At 36.7% G+C, this 27,955-nt stretch overlaps 1 protein-coding gene across 5 annotated transcripts in view; it reads right to left on the bottom strand.

The window, feature by feature from the left end:
- The window catches only part of LOC112046056 (unconventional myosin-XVIIIa), a 258,774-nt gene that overhangs the window by 154,102 nt on the left and 76,717 nt on the right, over positions 1 to 27,955 (bottom strand). For all 5 annotated transcript variants that reach the window (XM_052883058.1, XM_052883057.1, XM_052883059.1 and 2 more), the window contains 10 exons: positions 11,236 to 11,418; positions 10,527 to 10,706; positions 9,753 to 9,877; positions 7,410 to 7,547; positions 6,385 to 6,528; positions 4,788 to 5,017; positions 4,103 to 4,253; positions 2,535 to 2,645; positions 1,496 to 1,625; positions 370 to 466 (listed from right to left, as the gene is read on the bottom strand). In XM_052883058.1, the coding sequence (XP_052739018.1) occupies positions 370 to 466; positions 1,496 to 1,625; positions 2,535 to 2,645; positions 4,103 to 4,253; positions 4,788 to 5,017; positions 6,385 to 6,528; positions 7,410 to 7,547; positions 9,753 to 9,877; positions 10,527 to 10,706; positions 11,236 to 11,418 (1,489 nt within the window). The remainder of the gene's footprint in view (positions 1 to 369; positions 467 to 1,495; positions 1,626 to 2,534; positions 2,646 to 4,102; positions 4,254 to 4,787; positions 5,018 to 6,384; positions 6,529 to 7,409; positions 7,548 to 9,752; positions 9,878 to 10,526; positions 10,707 to 11,235; positions 11,419 to 27,955) is intronic.

The raw sequence follows: 27,955 nt of genomic DNA, 5'->3' as shown, positions 1-27,955 counted from the left end.
TTTTCCATTCGTCTCTATCCTTTACACACATGTCCTCTTTCACACAATCCAGCCATCTCTGTTTTGGCCTTCCTGTCCTTTTATGTCCTTCTTCTTGCACATTTTACTTATATTCTGCAAGAACTTTCTAACAATCGAATTTTACGTTTACTTAGTGTAATTAATTGCATTGCATGAAATTAGTTTCACCAAAAATTTTGCACAAATTTTAATCAATATCACGAAAATAATGCTTGCATTATTATACGCGAAATTGATAAAAATGTGTTATACTATTGCTTTTAAAATATAAATAAAGCTTTAGCGTCGCTTAAAAATAACCTAAAAGATTTTCGGTATTTACAATAATCCTTGTACTAAATTACTTACCCTCCTCAGTCCCGTCGTCAAGAGTGATCCCCTCTTGTGCGTAACGCTCCCGAGGCGCTACCAGCATCGCTTCGTGGAACACGCCTTGGAGACGTTCCTGCATGATAATGGGATCGAAAGATAAACAAATATCAAGGTTATGCCAAACATGACAGTGTGGCGTTTGATGCTTCTGCTACTTGAGTTTTGGTCTTTCCTTGCTAAGGTGGTAGAGGCATTAAGTAAGGTGTGGCACAAGTTTAGGATAATTGTTTTTTCTTTCTTTCTTTCGTTAAATACTGACTGTAAATAGCAGCGGAATGAAAAAGTCTGGAAGTGCGAGTCAGACGCGAGTAAGTTGAAGATTAAGTAAGAAGTAAATTGGTTAAGAAATGACGAAGTTATGAGGTAACAAACATTAAAAAAAAATCGGGTATCTGTAAAGTCGGTTTACTGACTATAGTTGAGCGTGACAACGTCGGAAAATACTGATGGAATGGTTGCATTTTTCAAAAGAAAATGTTAATTAAAGTATTTAAAACAATAAGTAAAAAAAACTTGAGAGGTGCCAAGGGACGCCCGGATGGAACGAAGTTCCTTTCGATTAATTATTGATGGAATTCTACTATATTTTTTTTTAAGAGATAATAATATTTTTTTTTTATTATTAAAAACAGTATAATGTAATATAAACTTTTGGGGTTGCGGGTTGAGGGGTCTTTTGGGGTTGGGATGTCTTTAGGGTTTGAAGGTCTTTTGGGGTGAGGGGGTCTTTTGGGTTTGGTGGGTATTTTAAGGTGAGGGAGTCTTTTGGGTTTGGGGGGTCTTTTGGGGTGAGTGGGTCTTTTGGGTTTGGTGGATATTTTGAGGTGAGGGGGTCTTTTGGGGTTAGGGGTTCCAATAAAATACTGTTAGTTTTTCTAAAATACTGTTTAATCTTCATAGACCATAATATATATTATTTCTTGAAAAAAAAGTTGGCAACCCTAGGGCGAGGGAACGACGAGTGTCATCTTTTTTCGAGTTCGCATCTGGCTTCATCGAATTATAAGACGTTGTCACGTCAAAAAAAACATACGCGTCGGTTAAAAAACGCATTTTTTTATAAAGTTTCTGGTTCTTATATTTATGTCGCTTCTGAACGTACCTGCAAGTAATTGGACAACAGCTTGGACAGCGGGGCCCCGCTCTGCTGCCCCGCGCACATCGGGTTGTCTGCTCCGGGGGTGTCCAGCAGGAGGATGGACGCCGACGTGCGGGCTGATGTCGACAGGCTCCTGCATTATTAGACATTAATGTACATGTATTACTTTCATCATCATCAACATCGTCATTACAAGCTAAGGACGGTTTTCAATTTTAAGGCATATTATTTGAAATGGATAGAATATACTTAGATTGCCATAGACGGGGCCCTGTATCAAAATTGCTTGCGGTGCCCAAATGAAGGCTAAATTTCTCACAAACGAAACAAAAAAGTTTACTTTAAAATAAATATGCAAGTCATTTTTTAACCTATGTAGAATGTTTTCAACTTTTGGGTGCTCGCTTAGCCCCTGAAAAGAGATTGCTTTTTTACTTTTGTCATTTTTGGAGTGAAAATCTGAAGGCAGTTTTTTCTGGAAAACACCAGATTCAGTGTGGTTGTGCATTACATTTTACTAATTTTTGCTTTCACACGTAGGGGGCCCTGTAGTCCGGGACCCCGTATCATTGATACGTCTGATACGGCGTTAGCTACGCCCCTGTTGCCATTGTACTTATATGATATGCTACTGAGTATTAGAAAATAGTTTATAGTCCATATTTCTTAACTCGACTGGGGACCCAAACTTTATCACGCACTTTTTTCGAATTTATTTCGGGACGAAAACATGTCAGTAAATATCGTCAAGATATGATGACTCGACATTTCAAAATTGTTTGAGGACGGATAACATGCGTTTTACAAAACGTTGAAAATGTCGACGAGCCTTCAATTTTTAGTAACTTAGATAGGTTTGGACAGGAAATGGAAATAAAAGACTTCTTTATTGTACACACAAGAATAGATAAAAAGTAAAAAAGCACAATAGACAACAATGCATAAAGGCGGACTTATCGCTATAATCGATCTCGTCCAGACAAGTTTCAGTGAAATAATAAGATAAGGAAAACGGTAACAGATACCGGAAAGTAGCATTTACCTATTGACCAGAGCAGCGACGATGTTGAACGTTTCGTTGTAAAGTCCAGCAATAAAGGCGTCGAGGGCCTCTGAGCCTGGTGCTTCTTTCTCGTTCGACGGTGAAGGCGTTCTGTAAAAATTCAATATCTTTGTCATATGCGGCTTAAGTGTTTGTTTGTCGCCGACAGCTTATTAGTTTCTTACGTAATCTTTTCGTTGATGACACTCTCATGATATGCGGGCGACGAGGGGAAAGACTGCGCGGGTGTCAAATCGTGCGTGCGGGGAAGTGAATTGCTGCAGTCATCGGTTTATTATTCTTAGCTACACGCCCCCGGCTCGCGCGGCTCATCGGGAGTGTTACGAACGAAGTTGCCAATCTATAGCCAGTGGGGTAAATTACCACCAGTAGTACCACGGAATTCAATTAATAATATTCGAAACGCGAAAGTTTGTATAGATGTGAGTGTTATGCGGTCCCTTTTGAGGCTGAGGTACTTGACCTACGGGTTGGAATTTTGGAAAATTCATTCTCTAATACAGGTTCCTTACGAGTCCTCAGGGTTCAATGGATGACGAGTAAAAAGCTTATAGAGCCTCGAAAAGGCGGCCCGGGAAACACGTGAAGAGCACGTACCGGGCAAGTTCGTTCGTAACACTCCCGTCCGTGGTCCGGGCGGGCCGGGAGGGGGGTAGCGATGCCCCGTGCGAACGAATTAACACTCGCGCAGTCCTTCCCTTCCATCGCCCGCATATCATGGGAGTGTCATCAACGAACTTGCCAAGCTGTAGCTCTCCCATGATTCGGCACGAATGACTGTGAGGTCGGGGGATCATGGGAGATTAAGTACGTACAGTTTTTTAAAAAAAAAAGAAAATTTGCCATATTTTATTCAATATGACTAATATTCCCATTCCCTAAATATTTGATAGAAGCTGGCGTTACTTTACGGAAGTTCATCATTAATAGATAATATTTTATTTATTTTGCTAACATCCGCGAAAAGTAGAGTCATCATCTCCTGAGGATGCTCCGAGTTCGGGGTGAAACGTACGTAGAGAGTATTTTGTCGAACCTGGATGACGCTGTCGCATGGGTTCGTCGGCTTTTCGCGGATGATAGCAAAATAAATAAATTATTATCTATCCCATTCCCCTCCAACTACTTTTGACGGCCGCGTGGCGCAGTGGGTAGTGACCCTACTTTCTGCATCCACGGCCGTGGGTTCGATTCCCACAACTGGAAAATATTCGTGTGCTGAACATGGGTTTTTTCCAGTGTCTGTGTGTAATTATACATTATATAAGTATTTATATGTAGTATATAAATGTATATGAATATTATAATATCAACTATCTTAGTACTCACAATACAAGCTGCTCTGTATGCTTACTTTGGGGCTACATAGTGATGTGTATTGTTTAAGTATATTTAAGTATAACTATTCTGGAATAACTGTATTGAGAGTTGGTACAACTATAGACCAGGGGGGGGGGGAGAGGGTCGAAACTACCACTTCTCGGTGATGAGTCCGACCGCTCTTAACGTTGAGCTATTGAGGCTATATATGATGATAATGTAGTTACCTAGCCGCAGTGTTGGGTTGCGGCGAGGGCGGCGTGGGCGGCGTAAAGATGGCGCGCGCGATCTCTTCCGCACCCACGCCGAGCAAGCGCGCCGCGCGGCTCGCGCACCCGGCGTTCGCGAATTGGTACTTCAGAGCGGACCCTGTGTTCGCTGAAATAAATGATAAACATCATCAGCATCATCATCATATCAGCCGATGGACGTCTACTGCAGGACATATCAAGATCCTAAGCCGCCTGCATCCAGCACTTGGGAACTCCAACGTCCATCAGCTCTCCGAACTTTGTGCCTCGTCAATTGCTAATTCAGCTTCGCGACTCGTTGAGCTATGTCGGTGACTTTGATGCTTCTGCGTATCTCCTCATTTCTGATTCGATCACGCAGAGATACTCCTAACATAGCTCGTTCCATCGCCCGCTGTGTGACTCTGAGCCTTCTCATGAGCCTTTGCGGTGCTGCAGGCGGGGACAAATACTTTCTTAAGGGCAAAGAATGAAATACCAATGTTTGTCACCACAAGCGACAACATAAAGAATTTAGTCAGAACTTTATATAGATATTGTGATACCTACTTGTTTTTCTCTTTTCAGTTCACTAAGCAGTCGGGTTTTTTGTTTTTATATTATTATTTTTTTAAACTGCGAGAAAGACAGCTTTTCAGAAAAATAGCAGCAAATATCCTACCTCGCACAACACCAGCCCATCCCAAATGGCATATAGCAGCCAAGATCTTCCAAATGGCCATCTGCTCTTGCTCCGTCACGGCCAAGTGTTGTAGTGCTTCTTTCAACGCGGAGAACTCCGCCGGTGCGTCTGCCTTCTCCGTGGAACCGACACAGATGTTTGGTGAATTCACCGGCGCTTGGTCGAGGAGGAGCTCCCGACGAAGACGGCCATCGCAGCCGTGGAATAATCTGGAAATGTTGATTCATCATTATCAACCCATGTTCAGCTCACTGCTGAGCTCGTGTCTCCTCACAGAATGAGAGGGCTTAGGCCAATAGTCCACCACGCTGGCCCATTGCGGATTGGCAGACTTCACATACGCAGAGAATTGAGAAAATTCTCAGGTATGCAGGTTACCTCACGATGTTTTTCCTTCACCGTTTGTGACACGTGATATTTTATTTCTTAAAATGCACACAACTGAAAGGTTGGATGTGCACGTCTCGGACCGGATTCGAACCCACACCCTCCGGAATCGGAGGCAGGGGTCATATCCACTGGGCTATCATGGCTCATATCATGAAAATGTTTATTGTAACCGGTTAATGTTTGATGACAATTGCCATGTAAAGTAAAGGTTGCATTTCGATGACGAGCTTCGTGTAAACGAAAGTTGCATTTTAATGTCGAACGAAAATGTTCATGAAAAAGAAATTCCTATTCGGGGATTCATAGAGGTAATTTATCGTGTTTGCAAATTACAGAGGATGCCAGAGGAACGGATTGACGCTATTAAGACAAAACGTTCTAGGCTAGTTGACACTTTTTTTTAAATAAAAATAAAATAAGCCTTTATTGCTGTAATGCATTTGTAAATTTCTAACGTTAATGTATTCTAGTTTAGTAATTAATTATTTGAACTACTTATTATTATTAAAATCAGTTCTCTACTATACAGCTTGTCCTTCGACAAAGGCCTCCTGTAAAGCTTTCCATTTTTCTCTATCCTTGGCGATGCGCTTCATTTTAAAGGGCCTTAAATAGGCGAATGTTTGTTGGATATTCAACTAATAGGTTAGTTAAGAGCGCGCAACACGTCGGTACGATATGGATAAAATTCGAAGCGCGAACGAGACGCCGAATTATGTCTTTCACGTGAGTGAAAAGCACGGAGCGATTGACGCGCGACCCCAATTTTATGACGTGAGCGCCAAAACCATTTTTACCTAATTGAAAGTAAATTAAACAACATACCGAAAAACAAAATGGCCATGTTCAAGATATATACCTAATTTTCTATACAAAACAAAAATTTAAGAAAATAAGTTTGCTTTTCCTGAGATTGAAAGCAAAATGTGAGCAAAATATGTATTTATCAAAAAAATAAACTATCGAGAAAAGTTTTACAAATTGTGTATTTTGTATAGTCATAACGAAGCTAACCCTTTGAAATATCATATCAGGCTCCTAACTTTACCAGAATCTGAGATCCAGAACCATTTGTAACCACCAAATTACATATTGCACACTCTTAACTTAGCCTATTAGTTGAATATCCAACAAACATTCGCCTATGAAACTCTCGAAGTTAAAATGGAACGTATACGACACTTACGTATGGAGCGCGCGCAGAGCCGTCTGCTCCGGTTTAAGGTCAGGCAACAAAATCTGCACGGAAGCCGACACGAGCGCGCCGCCGCCGTCGAAGTCCAGCGAAGTTAGCGACACGAAGCGAGATGCGTGTGGGTTTGAACCCGTCCTGAAATTAAGGAGGGATAGCTATTATTATTATTTATTTTTTGTTAGTTCAAAATTAAAAATTAATTTATATCAAGTAGGCTCAGTATACAAGCACTTTTGATACGTCAGTTGACTATTTGTAAAGATTCTACCACCGGTTCGGAAGGCAGATTCTGCTGAGAAGAAACCGGCAAAAAACTCAACAGTTGCTCTTTTAAAAAAAAAATCATACAATAATATTATAATTACAATTGATGACAACATTACAATTTCTTATAGTTTTACTTCCTGTGTGAGAGTGGAAGCTGATCCAACGGCCTCTAAGCAACTTTATCATTAAGGAACTCATCAATGGTGTAGTAACCTCGACTAAGTAAATGTTTTTTAACACATGGCTTAAAGCTATGCATTGGCAGATCCATCACAGTTAACCAAGCAACCAACTATTCTTAGGACAGCCATGGATCTCGGAAACAGCTTAAGTAGTAGTAAGTAGGCTTAAGACTCTTAAGACACGATATACTCTAATGCAAGTAAGATTGATAGATATATATCGGCCAATAGCGAAGTAATCAAAAATATTTGAGATTACAATACATTAAATACGAAATAATTTTTTCAAGTGTTTTAGTAAATTTTGGTGAAATGACAACTTTTGTGTCACATATTCCAATAAGATAAAGCTTAAGAATCTTCTGCCAAAAATCAACTTTCCATAAAAGAATAAGAGAAGAAATATATACCCTTTTTGTCTTTCTGATTGTGGATGTGCCCTAGGCACCTTAATGGGGTTTGGGAGTTTTGGGCGAGCGCAGAATCATCGCCTGTTGGGGCCCTAAGGCAGAATATGCCCACGTTAAAAATATAACAGTCATCGTTAATGGGATTATAAACACTCACCGACTAGAGCCGAAAGCATGCAGAACATCTAAGGCCGCGTCCAAACGCTCCGGAGTCAACTTAGACCCTTGCGCGGGATACGCGCTAGCTAAGTACCACACGCAGTGTCGCATAGCTGACGTCTTCCCTGAACCAGATCTGCAAATAATCAATACATATTGTATTACTGTCTGTGATTTCCAAGCAACTATTTTTTCATAAGTGCTTTTTGCAATTTACACGATAATAAAACACAATCAAGCTTTTAAGCTACTGCATAGCTTTTATCGCGGGCTTTGAGCGCGGGGACCGAATCAAGAAATTCCGTAACGAAAATAAACCTAACACCCAAGCCGTGTATCAAGTTGTTATATCGACTCAACTGGACAAATGATGTGAAACTAGGGGGTAAAATTATTAAACCAGAGATCGATTCCAACTCACGTTTTAATTTTTTTTTATTTATTTATTCTTTAATTTATCTTATTCTTTTATAAATTAATTATAATTTATTAATTATAAATAATTAATTATAATTTATTAATTATAATTAATTATAATTAATTATAATTTATTAATTATAATTAATTATAATTAAATTAATTGCACAAGTTGATAAAAATGCTATGCGCGGCAATCACCGAGTGCCACATGTATATTTTTTAACTTTTATTGGTCTGTCTGTTTGTCTAGACTAGTCTATGGAAAGGTTAAACCAATTTTACTAAGACTCTCACTGGAAGATAAATAAGGTTTTGAGCAAAATGTTAAATGTACTTTTTAATTTATTTAAATGCATATCATTAGGTCAACTAGGTTAAATCTTAAAAAAATACTTATTAATATTTTCTGTTAATAATAATTAATCTTCGCAACGGTTTCTCAGTTTCTATGATTTACGATTTTCCAAACACGTTTTTCCTAAAAAAAAAAAACAGTCAATGAAACGATTTCAAAGAGCGTTTTTATTGCTTATCGGCGCAAAACCAATTAGGGACCTTGAACTTCTCAAATAACATTATTAATATTAACAAGTTCCCAATCGTATCGAAACTTGTATCTCAACATAAAATAACCATAATCTAGTTAGGAACTAGAACCGACCAGCCTTTCTCTATCGATAAGTCCAATCATTGGCACTTTAGGGTCTATGAGGTGATTATTTTCGATATCAATCATAACGAAATGCATTTGATTTTCAATCTTATCGCGATTGACATAAGAGTGAATAAATTAATGTTTGCAGTGTGTATATTATAATGACCGACTCACGAGTTTTGTCATTTATGAGATAAAATATATGCATAAGTTGTGATCAGGCGTTTCCTGCAATTTATCGTACCGCTATTTGAATATCGTGAATGGGACAAGGTAAGATCTATTACTAGTTTGTTTACATTTTTTGCCTTTAAATTTTAGCGGGAAGTGCTTCAGCAAATATCCGGGTATAGTACGCGTCAATATTCTAGTCCGCTTTGAAGTCGACATGACCTGGGACTGTATCCATGTGGCAGGTCGATACTTTTTCTAAAGTCTTTTACATGAAAGAAGTCCCTCAGACGCGGCGCTAATGTCTTAATAGTGCTCATTGTCATTTGGTAATGGCGGTCTTATTGTCATATGTGTAAGGTGATTTTAGTTGAGGCTTTAGCCGCGGTACTTTGAAAACTAAAAAAATGTTTGGGAATGACAGATCCGATTGATAAACGCAAAACATGCACCACATTTGTTCATAGAAAGTAGATCACGTGATTTGTCGATAATGAATGTCATTCCTATACATTTTTACTTTACGAAGCGTTTTTGCCTACAGGCCCAGGTTTTATAATTCTGCTGGGAAATTTTAGGTACTCGCATATGCACTGCGCAGCCATACGCCTCGTGTACAGAGCGAACTCCAAATTGGCAAATACTATATATATTTGCACTATAATTTAGACTCTGTAGGAGATTAGTCTAGCCTAGTAACGGCGTGATAGCCCAGTGGATATGACCTCTGCCTCCGGAGGGTGTGGGTTCGAATCCGGTCCGGGGCACCTCCAACTTTTCAGTTGTGTGCATTTTAAGAAATTAAATATCACGTGTCTCAATCGGTGAAGGAAAACATCGTGAGGAAACCTGCATACCAGAGAATTATCTTAATTCTCTGCGTATGTGAAGTCTGCCAATCCGCATAGGGCCAGCGTGGTGGACTATTGGCCTAACCCCTCTCATTCTGAGAGGAGACTCGAGCTCAGCAGTGAGCCGAATATGGATTGATGACGACGACGAGGAGGAGAATAGGAGGACAGAAAGGCGGATTCTAACGTAGACAATAATCACGCATCCCAGGCCGGAGATGTTCTCAAAGTGACATCGCATTACCTTCCAAGGAACACTATAGCGCGGTCTCTCCTCGAAGCCAGCATGCACCGGTGCGCCGACTGCGCCGCGGCGAACACGTGCGGGGGCATGTCGTCCACTCGGCAGCCTCGAAACATGGCTGCCACCTGGAATGTCACAACTTCGTCATAAAAAACTGTGTCTTAGAGAAAAATAACATATGTAATCTAAAGGTAGTTTGCGGTAAGGTAATCTCTGGATATACTGAATCGTTTCAAAAAATTATTTTACAAATAGAAAGCCGCGTAATTTGAGAGTCTCTTAAGCTATAATATATCCCCGTACTATCAATGGAACGGGAACTATGCGGGTGAAACCGTCGTCGGCTAGTTCTTTGTTTGTAATTATTTTATTTCTGAAGCGATTTGCGAGTCCATGGTTGTACTAAGTCGCCTGGCACTAGAGCGATGTCCATTATTGCGTTGCGACTTGCGTTACTTTGCGTCGACACTGCGTCGCTTTCCATGTACTTTAAATTACATTTCGAAACTTGACCGCAAAACATGCCGAGTACCGCATTTGTTCATAAGAGTACAACGTAGGGACGCGCTTCCTCAAAGTTTAGTGCCTACGGTATCCGACCACTGATCCAACAGTCAAGCTAAAACTTCTTAAGAGGTCGGTCAATTATTTTTGCTTAAACGACTAGGTGAATTATAACGATGGGATCAACACTCCACGTGACGGGAAGCGTGGGCAAGATCTTAATTCGATACTTTTCCTATTCCTTTTTTACCAAGAGCTAGTAGGTAGTACCTTTTCCGTATAGACAGGGGTGGTGCGCCTCGGCGGTCCGAGGACCAGCAAGGCATGTCCAGCGCGGGCGTGCGGCAAAGCTGCGGCGAAACGCGACCGCAAAACATGCAGAGCACCGCATTCGTTCAGACAACGCAGAGACGCAATGTCTTCGCAACGCTCCAGTTGTGGTGGATTTGCCTGAAAAGACGAAATTTAGTTTACTAACAAAAGTTTAACGATACGATAACGAACGATAAGTTACAAAAATTGTAATCATAATCAGCCTATTTTAACGGCTAACTATGCCTCTCTCCTTATACGAGAGGTGAACTTTAGACCCCCAAGCTGTTCCAATGCAGATTGGCGGGGCTTAGGATGACAATGTTTGCTTATTTCACAATCACTATTAGATGTTATTGTTGATGATCGGGACCAACGGCTTAACATGCTCTCAGTGTAACGCTCAACTTCCCAACTCCGGTCTGACCTAATCACTAGTTCCAGACACCACTTTCACCTTCAACGATGATGACTTCTCCCGAAGTTAACCCGTAGACGTACTAGTGAACATGGGGTAAGCCAAAGCTCACCATCTAAATCATCTTCGACCACGACGATGACCTCCCCACACACTTGGGTGCCCAGCGTGCAGCCATTCTTTTTAATCATGGACCTTAACACGTAGCTGAATAATGGGACCAAGACAGTGAAGGTGGAGTAAGCTCACCTTCTCCAAATCATCTTCGTCCACAGTGATGACCTCCCCAGTCTGCAGCACTCGCACACTGGCCCTGCCAGCGTCCGCGTCTCCTTCCCTCACGACAGCGGTGAAGCCACCACGGTGAGCCAGCCACATGTGCCCAGCTTGCAGCCATTCTTTTTCGCAGGCCAACTGCTCCTCCGATTTTGCCTGTGAACAATAATGAACTTAAGTATTGAATGATAACAATGAACTTAAGTATTGAATGATAGCATGCCCCCGCCAAGTCAAACAAAAAAAGGCACAGCTGTACCATACTTTTCTCTTCATGTTATCGAGACTATTCAAATGAGCCCAAACACGCTATATATCTACTGTAAGATTTGAGAAATTGAGCTTCCCTTTTTGATTCTACATCATCAGCTTTAGATTAGCATGACTTGGAAATACAGAATTAATAGGATACTGAGAGCCGTGATAACCCAGTGGATATGACCTCTGTAGCTTTTCAGTTATGTGCATTTTAAGAAATTAAATATCACGTGTCTCAAAAGGTGAAGGAATAATATCGTGAGGAAACCTGCATTGGAAGACTTCACACACACACGTAGAGAATTGAGAAAATTCTCCAGGTGTGTGAAGTCTGCCAATTCGCATTGGGCCAGCGAGGTGGACTATTGGCTTAACCCCCTCTCATTCTGAAAGGAGACTCGAGCTCAGAAGTGAGACGAATATGAGTTGATAATGATGATGAATAAACTAAACTATACAGCTCGAACACTTTAAACAATAAAACCGCATCATATTCGTCTGGAAGTTATGAAGCCACAGATACTTAATCCCAAGGATTTGACCTAAGCCGTTTGAGATAATACCAGACAAAACAAAAACGGATCAGACAAGCTTTAATCCACTAGAAAAGAAACAAAAGTGGAAGGTCAAAAAAGTGACTAATAAAACAAAGTAGACGCCACCTAAAACAGGCACAACAGCGAAAGACTAATCAAAACCAGCACCAACTAGTAAATCTCGGAGCAAATTGTTTTCTAAAATTAGTGTCTAATAAAAAGGTTAACATATTCGATACTTAAAAAAACTATAACTCTATGAATAAAAAAAGGTTGCTTAGCATATTCTGATTGTTTGTATTGCCAACAATAAAAAATACAAAACCATAATCCTCACGCCAATTAATTCAAAGTTATTCAATCCGGTTTATCATGTGGGGCCAAATTTGAATTACAATACATTGTATTTCTATTATGACTTCTATATTATATTCTAGCAATAATTTGTGGCCAGGACATTCAGGTTCTGTCGGATCGCGACGGCCTTGGTCATTATGCACGTATTTATTTATGTATATTTTATGGAGGCATGTCGAAAATATTTATACGGTCCATTAGCTAGCGTTAGGCCGTGTATTATCACACTCAATTGGTTAACACTTCAAGGACTACCGGTTAAATAAAAAAATAAAAGTGCCGAAAAAATTCAAATTAGTAAATGCTGTATAATGAGACAATATTATGATTTTTTTTTTGGAATGGATCAATTAACTGAACTCCATGTATTTCTTACTATCAAGAGTAGTATGCACGATTTTTTTTTTGCAATACTGAACAATTTGTAACATTCCTCATATGGAATTGTTTGAAGTGTGTGGTCGGTAACTATGTTTACAATGAAGCAATTGCAAGCAATTTAATGCAAATAAATAAAGGTGTTTTTGGTTCTGATTTTATGAAAACATTATTATTAAAGTTATTTTTTTAATTTCAATTGGCCTTTTGATTATTCAAATTAAAGAAAGTTCTAACGTGTGTTAATTATAATTGGACGGTCTTTATGATTTTAAATTTGGTACAGGTCTGATCTGTCAGCAAAGAAAGCACCGAAAAACCCGGAATAGGTACCTAGTATAATAAACGAATAAAGTAAACCGTACCAGAATCAAGTTTGCATGTTACCATCAAAAATTGCCTCATTACTTATGAAATAACACTCATGAAATAGCAGTCAAACGCATAAATAAAGTTAAAACACAGTTTAAAGAAACAAAATAAGAGTACCTTTTTGAGAGGTTCCTTGCATTTCTTACTAACACTGTACCGTTCATTTAAAGGTTGGTGCGCACTAATCTCATCCCTTTTGTCCCTGTTTACATTCGGCAACGGAAGGTTTCTAATTTGGGGTTCATCATTCGAAACTGTTTCGATTACTTTCAACACAATCCTCAGTATCCACACTATTAACCAGTTGACGAATTCTATTAGTTTATTTACAATAGACATTCTTAGTTCAATAATGTCATGTTTAATCTCAAACCGGGATACGTAATAGGTTCAACTTCTTTCACCACATGTATATCTATATTATATCCGCTAGTAGCACTAATCACTGATAATAATATTGAATGCTATTATAAATATTATAATTATTCGTTGTGTTGTTTGTGTCTAACTAGCTAGTAACATCACCCACACGCGCGCGCACGCTCACCAGGAAGTTGGTGTCGCCTATTGAAAACCTACGCGTATGTGCGGAGCAAATCTCATTAAAACCAATTATCCGTTCATAATCTATACGTACAGTTTATTCTTATTATAAACTGTCAACAAGGTACCATTCTGTGAGCTGCATTATACAGTTATTTGTTATACCGTTCAAGATCAAAAATAAACTATATTTCTCGACGTAAGACTTGCAGGTAGGATAGAGTAGGACATAAAATACGTAGGTACAGTAATAAAAGATTTAAAGAAAATTGTTAAAAATTTTAAAATCATTAAAAAAAATGTTTATAAATCAATAACAAGTAGAGATTGTTTGTTTTCCAACTTTTAATAACGATTTAACTAAGGTAAATCAAAAGGCAGTGTAATCATGTATGTCGATGTACGAAAATAATTAGTCTTTATACAGTTACAGTGAATTTTCGTATTCAGAGTCAACTAACATGATTATTTCAACGACATTACTCATTTAGTTGATATAACTTAATATTATTAAGTAGCTCATTTTTAACATTCATAAGAACGAAGGCGAATTTAAATAACGAAATGCCTAAAATTCACACTTTCATTAATAATGCCAATCTAAATTAGTAAAAGCACAATAAAACTGGAGATTTTTACACATTTTGTTTATGTATCCATTAGCCGTATTCAAATTTATACGAAGAAGTAATAAACTACCACTCAGATATTCACCGCATTAGTTGAAGAACTCATAAAATTATATTGGCCATTTGAATGAATTAACCCCGCAAGGGTAAATTCAATATAACCAGAACGTAGAGCTGCTATAGGTCAAACAATGTCAATTCAAAAGTTCGGAAGCCCCTCAAGGCTTTGCAAGCATTAAATACTTACAGAACATTGCACCGTTAAGATACGCAATTTCAAATCTAATTATGAGATTAGTTTTCGAAATATTATTAACTCATATAGTGATGCAAAACATACATGCAGCAAAACACCACATGGATATATTCACGCCATGGAAAGGCGAGACGGTTATTCCAATATAACAGTAACTCCACAGTGATCTAACTTGCCACCTGATATGATGACTGAAATATGGGAACTCAGCCGCAACAGCCAGTGGTACCCCTAGACCTATGGTTTAAGAGGTATCGGGAACATAAAAATGCATTAAATCATCTACTACTATATACTACCAATTACTTGATTTACAATAATAATCTTTGGCGGATGAAATGTCATATTCCATAGAACAATTCTCTCTATAGAAAAACATTATAAAATACGTTAAGCAAACGTCACAATCTATTTCACAATAATTATAAATCGTGGGCTATCAAAGTTTTAACCTATTTCAAAACTTCCTATTCCAGTTATCCAACTGATATCGTCCCAATCCTATAATCGTTTCCTATTTAGCAATTAGGGCCAGTAGATTTACGATTACATTTAACAGTTCAGCTGGTATTTCAGTAACGTTACGGTTTGACCTACTCAGCGCATCTGTTTCTAACACCACTAAGTACCAACACTGGTTTTTATAGTTAAGGGAACTGGTTAACAACTGTAACAATTTTATCTTCTAAATTAATATTGCAATTAATTGTTAAATGGTACTATCGGTCATGTTTATCAAGTTTGCAAGTAGAAAGATTTAAGGAGAGGACGATCAAATCAGAAATGTATGTAGAATGTGTGTTAAACGAAAATGATGAATGCCTTACTGGGTGTGAGATAAGAATTAGATGATGTTGTAAATGATAAAGTAAATAACCAGTCAGAAAGGGTTGTTTATTTGAATTCAAGCTTAAGCCGAGAATCTAGTTCTGATACACGATTGGTACAGAGATGAACGAGTAGACTTGGGAGAAAAATAAGTCGGAAAGGGGGAGACGCTCCCAATTTTTATAAGTACTTTATGAAACGTCAGTTTCGTTACTATATCATCTGTATCGTCATTTAGTAAGTAATCAGATGATATTAAATAAACGATAAGCTCAAAAAAATGTATGGTTCTATAAGAAATTACTGTACGAAAGTTACAGATGTACAATTTCCTAAAGTGGACTTACTTGCATGCTTTATTCAAATGTGTTCCCATTAGGTCTTCGCTGCCTAACGAGATCATGAATAAGCTCCGGATATCAATAACAGCTATTTACATCAGCCTAAGTATTAAAATGTGTTTGGAATAACACACAAAGGCTTAAGTTCAGAAAAATATATTAATATTAATCATCATTCGTTCGTCATTCTGGGGATTCTCATCTTAGAGTAAGATCACAAAAACCTATAAAATACACACACACCTATAAAATACATACACAAATACCTGAAAATCTGTATCACACTGGTTGGAAAATAGTAAACCGACTTACTAACCTGTCTTGCCTTGCATTTGCAGATCTCCTGTCTAATATAGGAGAGGTAATTACGGGTTAGCAGGCTAGTGATGAGATTTGACTTTATAACTTAACTCATTATCACAAATCAATGACCACGTGTTGAACGGGACCAAAGGATCAAAATGCTTTCCAGCTGCTACTACTCTTATTATTAAGTAAGATATGTAAAAACTTTTGTAAGACCGCGAACCCGCAAACGACGATTCAAAGCCCTCGTGCTCAGAGATACTTATCTTCGATCAAAATTAACATAAGAAACTCGTATAGTTCCGCTGGTTTATGTGATAAACAAACAATCGTTTAACAATGTCTGGCGGCGCCTTTTTTGTGTTGATGCAAGAAACTGTACTTTACATAATATAGGAAATGAGTGCTGAAATATGGTATGGTAGATTTAATAGATGATTTATTAGATGGCAGAATTAATACTATCGGGAATCAGAAAATTTGCTTTAATATTTTCAATTTACATCATAAATGTTCCCGTGAGAATATGAGAATAAATCCTTAATGATATTCCAGACTATAAGATAAATTTTATATAGATCTGCTAAGTCCAGTAACAAACGTCCATTTATTATAATTTTCGCATTGAAAATTGAGTAAAGCGCCATTTGGCAAGTAATTTGCATTGCAGCTAACTGTTTACTTTATGGATCTAACTAATTTCTTATAGTTTGTAGCCTAAATCTGAATTGGAGTTCATGACTGCGTGTCAGCGCTAGGTCCGGCCTAAATCCTAAATGTCAATTAAAGCTTATTCACAACACAATATATCGCTAAGGAACTGCAATACATATTGTGGACTTAAAGCCTGCGATAGCCAGATATACCTCATTTTCTTAAGTAGTTAAGAAGGTTAAAAGTTTGTCAACCTATGCTCCTACTGTAGGGAGGTCATAATAATAATCATAATCATCATCATCGACGTCCACTGCAGGACAGGCTTTTTGTAGGGACTGCCAAACATCACGATCTTGAGCTGTATTCAGTGAATTCCTCGTGACTCGTTTGATGTCCTCAGTCCACCTGGTGAGGAGTCGACCAAGACTACGTTTACTAGTGCACAAACTTTTAGCTTTCATAAAATGAAGTACGTCTGGCTGTAGCAGACTCTCATTTTATTGTCAATATTAACAGAAAGACATTAATTTATGCGGTTTTCCAACCCGCGACCCAATTCTGCATTTCAACAATAGATACAAAACGTTAGCGGTGACAAACTTGTAAATTACGACCGGATTTCTGTTGCTGCGCCTATCTGGAATCTGGACACTAAGCTACAAGACCCATTTATTCAGGTTACAACGATGTTTATGTGAATTCTACGTTATCAATTATTATTATACCATTATCCAAGTTGGCACATTTACGCTCGGGCAACGAAACTGTCGCTCCACTCGATACTTCTATTAGGTACAGCACAGTCGTCATATTCGAATACTAATAGTATAAAGACCTAAAGTTTGTGAGGTTGTAAGGTTACATTTCTGGATCTACTGAGCTGATCTTGAAAATCTAGTTTCTTTAGGGTCTTGTGCCAATAAGTAACTTGGCGCTACATTTATGTTTAAGTCAAAAGGGTCCAGTCATGGCTGAAAAGATCAGAAGACCAGACCTAAATTATGAGACCCATTTATTATAATTTGCATACAAATAATAATTTGTAATACAACAAAAAGTTGAAGCAAGGACAATAATTAGTTCGTTCGTTTGTCGTTTTCATGATGCAGTTCAACTTGGCGTACTTTTCGTCCCTGGGTAATCCTTATTAGGCAGGAGGTCACCATGATTTTTTTTCAAACCTTTAAGGTTTACATCTGGTAGGGATTTATAAATGGCGTGCCTTTATTCTGATTTTGTATTTGCTTAATGGAACCGCAGCAGCATCACTGAGGGTGACTCCTATCAGAAGCTATCCCAGAGTCGAATTCAAGAGCTATTGTTCGTTATGGGTATCTCCTAAGAGACAGGGGTGGCTTAGATAAGCGTTCGAATCGATTGGGTTTGTGGGCAGAATGATATAAGCCGCATCGCTTCCAATAATCATGGTTGGAATCCAAGACTGGGTGACGTAAGAAATCGGTGTACATTTATGTCAAGTTGTCGCTTAATAAACTGTCTTTTACTTTCATGTTACAGGAGTAAGAATAAAGTCACAATTGAATACCAGTTGATGCACGAGTGACAAGCGCCATAACAAGGGATCCAGTTTCCATTTTCAGATGACGGTCGTACTCGAGATTTCTACACCTTAACGACCTTGTCGCTTTTAGAGAAATTCTGTTCCTTTATCAACACACTAATACGTTAGGCATGATTATTTAATTATAACACAAGTGTCGTGCATTGAGTATAACCAAGGTACGAAATAGGAAGATGATAATGATAAAAATGTTACAGAATTTAAGACAAAGTTTGAAGTTCGTTCGTATTTATTTTCATAAAGTCTGATTGAAAAGAAAAGAGGTTTCATTACTAAGTAAACAAGGGGGAGGCCAATAAAGTCATGATTGGAGTGTGTAGTGAAAAAAATAGTAACTTAAGTGAGATAAGGAAAAGGAAAGATGATGAAGAAACGTGGTAACAAACTTTGCATGAAAGAAGAAGTACGCGTTGTAATATCGAGAGTCTTTCCTGCAAAAGCAGTGCCAACAAATAAGCCGTTTCTCAGGCGATGTTATGAAAGCTCAAGTTTTAAATCAAATCAAATGGAAACAGCAAACAGACGGGTGACCTCTGACACAAGTCGGATTTGTACAAGCGAACGCTATCAAACATTTAACATCGTAATTACATCACAGCTCCTGCCGACGCAATCAAATTTTGATAATAATTGCACATACGCAAATGATTTATAGTATCATGTCGGTAAATCAAAGCGAGCATTTAATTAGCGTAATAATTGCCCTGGAGCTAATCAGAATCAAAAGGTGCTGATAGACTTGAACATTCACTTGTAATAGAACATCGAGCATTCGCCGTTTAACTGAACAACGAGCCGAGCCAAACATAGAGCTAAACATTGCTACGAACATCTTGAGAATTCTAGCGAACGCTCTATTCGATGTTTCCATTTCAAGCAAACCTGCTCGTTAGAATGCTCGCTAAAATGTTCTCGTATTTTGCTGAGAACATCGATATCTGAAGGATCAAAGAATTATTTATTTGCTACTAATTAATTAAAACTCTATTAAACAGCCTTACAACAGTATTTGTTATTTTCATTCCATTATCAACCCATATTCAGCTCACTGCTGAGCTCGAGTCTCCTCTCAGATTGAGAGGGGCTAGGCCAATAATACACTACGCGGATTGGCAGACTTACACACGCAGAGAATCAAGAAAATTCTCTGGTATGCAGGTTTTGCTCACGATGTTTTTCCTTTACCGTTTAAGACACGTAATATTTAATTTCTTAAAATGCACTGAACTGAACTTCCAACTGAAGAGTTGGAGGTACATGACATGCCCCATTATACGATTTCTTATATAAATTTAATTAATTTATTAAATTTGTTATTCTCAGTACAATTTGTACAGTGAACCAGGAAGTAAAATAGTCTAATAGGTTCATTTATTATAGTAAAATTCAATTAAACCTACAACCATATATCACACATGTTCGAGTATCATAATAATTTAAACAACATAAATTTATTTTCATAATTTATGCACAAAAAATTGTGAATTATTTATACTACTATAAAACGTGCTAAGCAATCGGATATTTCGTAAATGCTACATTATAATATACCTTCATAGCAGTGTTTATATCGGTCTATTGACGAAGGTGAAAAGTAGACAAATAAACATTAGCACCGGCATGTGAAAGTTTATTTAAATTTTTCTATTGTAACTTAAAACACCAAACGGTTTTAGAAATACATTGAGATTTCTATATATAATATTACATACAACAGAAAATATTTATAGTAATAGGTAGTTGGACGGAATAAGCAGTCTACCTAGATAACTGCAACAGGGGTGTGATTCCGCTATTTTACACTCGTCGACGTACTTTTCGCCTATATAACGTTTTATTCGACTTTGACCTTTTGTTTATAGGATGCCAAAATTAAAATGTCACTAACAACTAAGTCACTATGTAAACGCAGTGCTGTAAATTTACACAATGCATGGGTTGAACTTATATGAGCATTTAATGTTTCTGCATGCTCATATATGAGTCTAGCCCATCTAAAAATGCTATTCTCCGTGCGGGACAAGCTGAGGCATACGTCTCAAAGCCTCATGTGCCTGTAATTTCACTTGCAAGTATATACTTTAGAAAACATAATGTTGCTTGGCGGCAGAAATATATTAATGACGATAACACTTCTCCAGAAGAGTATAGATGAGAGGTATTTAGGCGTTTGATACTACTTCAGCGTTCATAGTACTCTTCATTTATTACCGTTAATTTACGAAGGTTTCATCTAGTCATTAGTGACAATAAAGTCTTAAGTAAAGCCTGTGAATGGGTATACATTGTAGTTCACCAATAGGTATTCCTTATTAAATTTTACGTGACAGCATAGGAATGAATTGTGAGATCGTTATAAAATGCCTGTCCGTGAAACGGTAAACTAAAGAAGTTCTAAAAGTGGTGATACGACTGTCTAATTATTGATATGAATAATCAATCAATGGGCAGGAACAAGATCATGCAATGGTATACAAGTCATATGCAAAGGAGAAGAGGAAGGCTAAAACATATATGGGCGAACGAAATAAGACGGCTGGGTAAACTGGGCAAAATGTGCAAGGAATCGGGAATTGTGGTAAAGTTTGGAGGCCTTTGTCCTCACAACAAAAAAAGGACAACCAGATGAATTCTAAATAAAGGCTCATATTATTATTATTATTATAAGTCCGCTTGTCCGTCATAAAAAGGAATTCATTTCCGTATTTCACTGTACGGTCGGTTTTTTGAAAGAAACGTCTAAATTTTCTGGTGTCACGTTGGGACAGATATACCACCATAAGCATTATTATTAGCGCATACTTAATCCCGGCACGAGCGCAAACGCCTATAGAATACTTATTAGGCAGGGACAGGAAGCGGAGACGTTAGCATTCCATCTCCATAAGCCGGTATAGCGCGGCCATTTTTAGAATTTCATTCATTTAAATAGAACACCAAGGGACTGGATACTGTTTTAATATGGATCGATTATATGATAAAATACTTACCATATGAAGTTTTATATGTTAAGAATTTTAAAATTCTTAACATATAAAACAAAAATAATTGGAAGAAAAGTTTTCAGAGTAATCTAATTCAAATGAAAAGTTTGATTTGACGTAGACTAGTAAAAAAGATTTTTAAAAAATTAGAAAAATTTCATTATATTGATTTTTTTAAATCCTTGTTACTAGTCTACGTCAAATCAAAGTCATTGCAATGTCAATTTTCATTTCAATTAGATTACTAAGATAACTTTTCTCCTACTTTTTTCTCCTAACTTGCACTCATCACCTAACCCTGCTTCATCGTCATTAGATAAAACATTTCACTTTTCGGCCCTAGCATTCTGTAAAGTTACACCGCTGTGACATCATTCGTTTCCATGGCAACTTCATTGTTAGTGACGAAGAAGCAAATTCGAGCGAACTATTCGCCTATAACAAGGCTGTAATAGTTCGTTGTAAAATAGCGGAATCGCATCTCTGATCGTCAGTCGTTTATTTACATTTGCGTGTTGATGTAACAACCAAACAGACATCGACATCAATTAAATTCACAGCTATATCACTAAAGGAAACATTCGTAAGCACATAACATATTCTCGTACGCTATGGTTAGTGGTAATAAAATATGCACTCCGATTAAGGGCATCGCATTTCCTTATTCTTTTGAAAATGCATTTCAGATTAATATTTATGCGCGGCCCTAACTACCGGTCTTCCTTATATTAAATCTTGCATTACCGATAGCATCTAAATCTTGATATAACAACCTTACACATAAATCTTTGTCTTATGATCTAAATCTCAAGTCTATATATAGGTAAACTTTGATTAAGCGGTTTATCTATAAAAGAGTTTCCGCCTGCGTCTACGTTTACGGAGTAGATATTTCTTTTTTCTACAGCACTGAAACCATTCCCCGCTTTGAAAAGATTCCCTTCATATTGGAACTTAAAATGAACCACAATTGATAATACTATCTCGGGTTCGACTTCGAGATCGGGGTAACAAGGACAAGAATTTTTATTTCTGTAAAGTCACAACCAGCCTCTACAAGACAAGGTTTCCAACAGGAGTGGTTAAAAAGTCTAAATATAGGTAAACTTTGATTTACTTCTTTATCTATAACAAAGTTTTCGCATGCGTCTACGTTTACGGAGTATTTATTTTTTCTAAGGCACTAAAGCGATTTGCCGCTATAAAGAATTTCCTTCATAAATGGGGCATCTAGAATGAACCGCGGTTTATCAAATTAAAGTTCTAGCCACGGATCTGGGTAAAAATGACAAGAATTTTGATTTTCAAAAAGTATCCAGACTATTTTATAAGGATCACCAACAGGAGTGGTTAAAAAAAGTTTAATTTGTCTTATATATATTATAAATTTAAAGATGTTAATCTTAAATAAATAAAATGGAAGCCATTTTTACAAACGCGTCGTGTTTCATCGACGTAACGCAAAAATGCTTGACATTTTGAAACAAACTAGCAGAGCCTGGGATCAAGACCTCTTGACACAAGTTGGGTAGACAAATCACATCACTTTTGTGTAGAAAGCGATTATTTATACTATTTAGTTCCAGACCCACAATAATCTTAATCACTTGTATTATAAATAAGAAAATAATTACGTTTTAGAAGTTATAAAGATAGAAATTAAAGATATTCTTTCTCTTACAAATACATTTAAAAGCAATTGTCTGTACAATATGTCAAACTATTAAAAGAGAGTTGGAATTTTACTAAGATGGATACCGGAAACATGGATCTTTGATGTCTTTCTTTACTTTAAATTAGCTGTGCCCAAATCGTTGAGACTTGATATAAAAATAGACTTACTGGTAGATCGTTACTTTGAATATAAAATTACACCTTTTGGCTGTTTTATTTTCAGGATTTCCGTATTTTTTTGGTTAAAAATGCTCCCTAAGTCTTTCATACATTTTGTAATTAAAAGCCTACGACTATACGAAATTTTTCGTATAACGATAGGACCGCCACATGAACAATTTTATATGCTAGTATAGGATACAAATGAACTAGATTTGAAGTTATCTGCTTATGAAATTTAATTAAATTTCTCAAGACTATGATGAAGATCATACTATTCAAAATTAGTCACCGACGCAAGGTATACCTCAATGAATTATGCGACACAAAAAATATTCGTGTCAATTTGTCAAATCACAGTTACATTCAAATATAAACTGATTTGAAAGCGAATCGCACAAAATATCGGTAGTCTGTTTATACAAATATAAAGAAGATTGCAATATCCACTCGAGATTTAAATAAACAGAGTGTTACGAAATTGCATTCAAAGAGGCCCCTAATATAATCGTTGCACTTAAAATACCCAATAACCAAGAATAAGTAAGTATACATACAGGAGAGAGTGATTCAAATCACTCGTATCATAATGTTATACCTACAGTAAGTAATCGAATGAAACTTAAATACTGATTTGATCTCGCACTGATACCTTTATAGGTATTATTTCTGTGTTTGATGACTAAGATGCGATGACATCATTATTTCGCGAAACCTAAGGCAGTCAGTCATTATAGTATTCTAAGTATCTCTCTTATAAAGCTGAGATCAAAAATATCTAATACAAAGGTGTAAATGATTACTACGCGATCTTCATCTAACTGCCTTGAGTAACAGAACCTATAAAATGTATTACGGTCTCCCATAAGGAAGAAGAAATATATAAAACTAAAACCAAAGACTAAAGACGTGTTAGTAGGCAAAAAGTTCGTTGAAGAATGACCCCAGTAGCCAATGTCGAAGTTCCACGTGAAATAAAAATAATTGATTTAAATTTTAGATTTAGTGTTAACTCACAACACTTGAATCCAGAACTGAAAGATGCCTTATTGAATACAAAATTTAACAATTTAAATTCAATGTGCAAAACTGCAGATACTCAGTTTCTGCTCTTTTATTATCTCTGCCTCATTCATGATTCATTATTAGCGACCTATTTTAAAGATTTCAATTGTTAAATGTCAGACATAAGCGGCAAACAGCGACGTTTCGCAGTCTGCCAATTGTTTGATTAGAGTATTCGATTCGCGTTGCACTTTCGAGCCGTGGCGAGGGCGCGGTCGTGGCGAGAGATTGTTTACTAAATGCTTCTTGCAATTCCCGAGAGCTTCAACACACTGATGCGTTCACAGTTCACACTCAAGATTTAAGGTTGTTTAATGTTTATGAAATTTCACGTTTACCAATCATCATTTAAATGTTAACGTACAGATTAAAATTGATAATAACAGCAGACTGTGCAGAAATCGGGAAATAATTATAAATACCGACGAATTAAAGCGACGACATCACCGTTTCACTCCTCTTGTTGACTCTATTGATGTTCAATTGCGAAGAATAGTTACTTAAAGAATTCAGACTTTCAGATATCGACTGGAAAAGATTATTTCTTCTTGTGTGAAGATAAAACACAAGTAATTTGAAAATGATAATTATTTGTAAATGATGATTTATTTACAAGGCCAGCTGTTGAGTTTAATTGCCGATTACTTTCCGAACCGGTCATAGAGGCACTACAAACTAGCTTGACGTTTAAAAATTAAGCCAACATAATAAACGAATTTGACTCGAATTTGAGTGTCATAAGACGTGCTCATTGGCACTTGAAATAAAATCAATACGATGTCTAGTACGGAGGAAAGGTAAAGGTCAAATTCTATCAAATTCTCCATACAACAGCTAACTTAACTCATCGCCCAAGATACCTACTCGTATTTAAAAACGTAATCCTAATACAAAGTCCAAATATAATATTTTCGTTTTAATTTTATGCATTGTATTGTTCAGTGTCTTGAATAATCTTCGCAAGCAAGTCAACGCAGTTCAAGGTGTTTCGTAATGACGTTGTACTTAATAGATCTGTTCGTACGTGCCATATGTCTTCTAGGACTATTCCTATTTAATATAATTTTATGTTTGTAACTTTTTTGAAAAATCAAGTGGAATCTGTAATTTAAAATATTGTTTCTCTATTTATATTCAACCAAATTTATGTAAGTATTCAAGAAAATTCCCATTGAAATCGTAACATAACATTCTTGAAACATACATCTTTATTTCTAAAGCTGTGACATACATACTAAGTCGACATTTTGTATCTAAAATAGACAGCAAATTATGCGCCAAAACAGCGTACATAATACACGAAATAATGAAGTTCCCAGCTCTATGTTAAGAGAAACTAGAAAGCTGTCAATAATTCAGAGAATTACAGGGCATTTGAATAACGTTTTACTAAATCAGCGTCACAAATAATTTCTAATGAGAGAGATACCACATCATTTGCAACAGCACAGCTAGTTAATGTCAATGCAGCAGTAATCATGCTGTCATATGTATGTAGCCCACGACCGTATATGGGTGAACCCGTTGGATTCTTGTCAGTGTATCTAACTATTGATAACTGGTTGCAATGATATAGATCTTGTACGTGGTGAGGCCGCTCATTGAGCAACTGATACCATTCAGGTTTCTTCTTCTACATTTGCATCATTGATTCCACGCGTCTGTGTCATATTTTAATTTAATTTTAAAGTTCAAAATGATAATACCAAGCAGATGGACGATCTGATCGTATATGTAAGTGGAACCTACAAAGTGCCTACCGAGAGTCTTGTGCCTGTAGCTACATCGGCAACCATGTCCTTCATATCCAATCTGCAATGCTATTTGATGGCAGAAATAATCATGGTGGTAGTATTTTTTTAACTAAAAAATAACTTTTTATGTTTTTATACAAAGTAACACACGCCTTTATCTATCCTTACATTTTTAAATACGTTATCGTAGTGGTAAGACTGTCGGTATCGACGAGATATTACAACTGGCACACAGTAAGCTACTTCATGATATTATATTCATGATATCAATGAATAAGTTTGGCTAGGTCATAATATAAAGATGCGATATAAGGAACAAAATTTAAGATCTATTTACAAAAGAAATATTTTTTACTCCGAAACTATTCAATTTAGAACACATGTTCCTTAGACATTTTAATTAATTTTCCTTAGAGAATAATCCTAGAGTTATGGGAAATACTCCTGAGCTCTCTGTATACACATTATGCAAAGTAGATTCAAAAATTAAGTTAAAGTTACAGAAAATAGAAAATATTTATATTACCTAACCACATCGCAATAAAACGTGCTAATTTATAAACCGTTTTCAATTAGACGTTAATCTTAAGTATGACATAAGCTACATAATATAATATTAATTTTAACGAAGGTTACTAACAAGTAACTATAAAATGATTAGTCACGTTGAGTTAGATTTTGATCTTCAGCACTAGTAATTGTTGCAACTAAAGTTACATGAATCGTAAAAGTATTATCTATTAATCTATAAGTCGAATCAGTATTCACATGTTTATATAAACAATGAAGATCGATAAATTTGATTACAGTAAAAACTCCAGTAACTTGTCTATAAATCCTTTAATTAAATTCTTCGGCTGCAAGAAACAGACAGAAATTCGGGCGCCCGCTAGAAAAATGACACTGAATGGATATTGCAGTTGCTAGTTGATATGCAACATTAAAAGCAAATGCTAATTGCTTAAATGATTTTGGAAACACAATGGCATTTGTAAGTAATACAACAATTACTCGTTTATCTTGTGTTTTGTTTACCTACTAGCAGACATTTGCTGTGTAGGAGATAAATAATTATTCTCGACATCAATTGTAACCTTGTGTTATTGTAAATGATGCCCTCCCTTCTTGTTATTATTGGCGCCTGTCGATCTATTCATCTTTCAAAGAGTTCTTATTTTTTAGTGCCTTTAATAACCTTTATTTAAATATAACTCCAAATTCCCTAGGTCTGGTACTGTAGTGGGCTATTGATTTTTATTTTCTGTGGTTGTATACTATAATTAAAGCATTGGGTAAAATTTGGATTTTTTTTTATATTAGCCTTATTGAAAAAATAAGTGCTTTATTAATTACCTTCCCACGTTTACAGAAATTGTTTTACGGAAGATTGACAGACAGACGATTGACAAGTTATAAATTAAAATAGTCATAAAACAAAGTACACATGAGCCAAGAATTAATATTTAAAAGATAATAAAAAAGATCCTTCACAAGTGTGATACCAAAGTCAGATTGTAAAATAGTTTAGTTTGTCACAGCAAACCTCTTAAATTTCATAACACAATCCTACGTAAGAGACAAATTATACGCAAGATTAACATAGTAAAGTTGTTACGACACCACCATTGTTTGCGGATGGCTCTGAACCAGTCAATTAGAGGCCTACAACCGCTTTCGCACGGTAAATGGCACCCTGGCACTATGGAAAATGAAGGTCTTATGACTACAATGCAAATTAATTGTATCAATTGAACCAATGCAGTGAAAATAAATCAAAGTCCTTTCAGTAACAACAACGACTTGGAAGTAATGGAATTAATTCGACTTAGGGAATAAATTATTATCAGGAGACTGGAATATATTATTTGCAGTCAGATTAAATTTAAACAGTAGTCTCATGCTCGACCAAAATTCAGATACCTAATCAATTCCAATACGTAATTATTCAAGATATGACGCATCTCAATTAAACTTAATTTCATTCTAAGAATATTATATGCAATTGACTTTAATA

This window comes from Bicyclus anynana, chromosome 8, assembly GCF_947172395.1.
Source record: "Bicyclus anynana chromosome 8, ilBicAnyn1.1, whole genome shotgun sequence".
Classification (NCBI taxonomy): domain Eukaryota; kingdom Metazoa; phylum Arthropoda; class Insecta; order Lepidoptera; family Nymphalidae; genus Bicyclus; species Bicyclus anynana.
The sequence above is the reverse complement of the archived record's forward strand: the minus strand, read 5'-3'. Positions and strand labels throughout refer to the sequence as shown.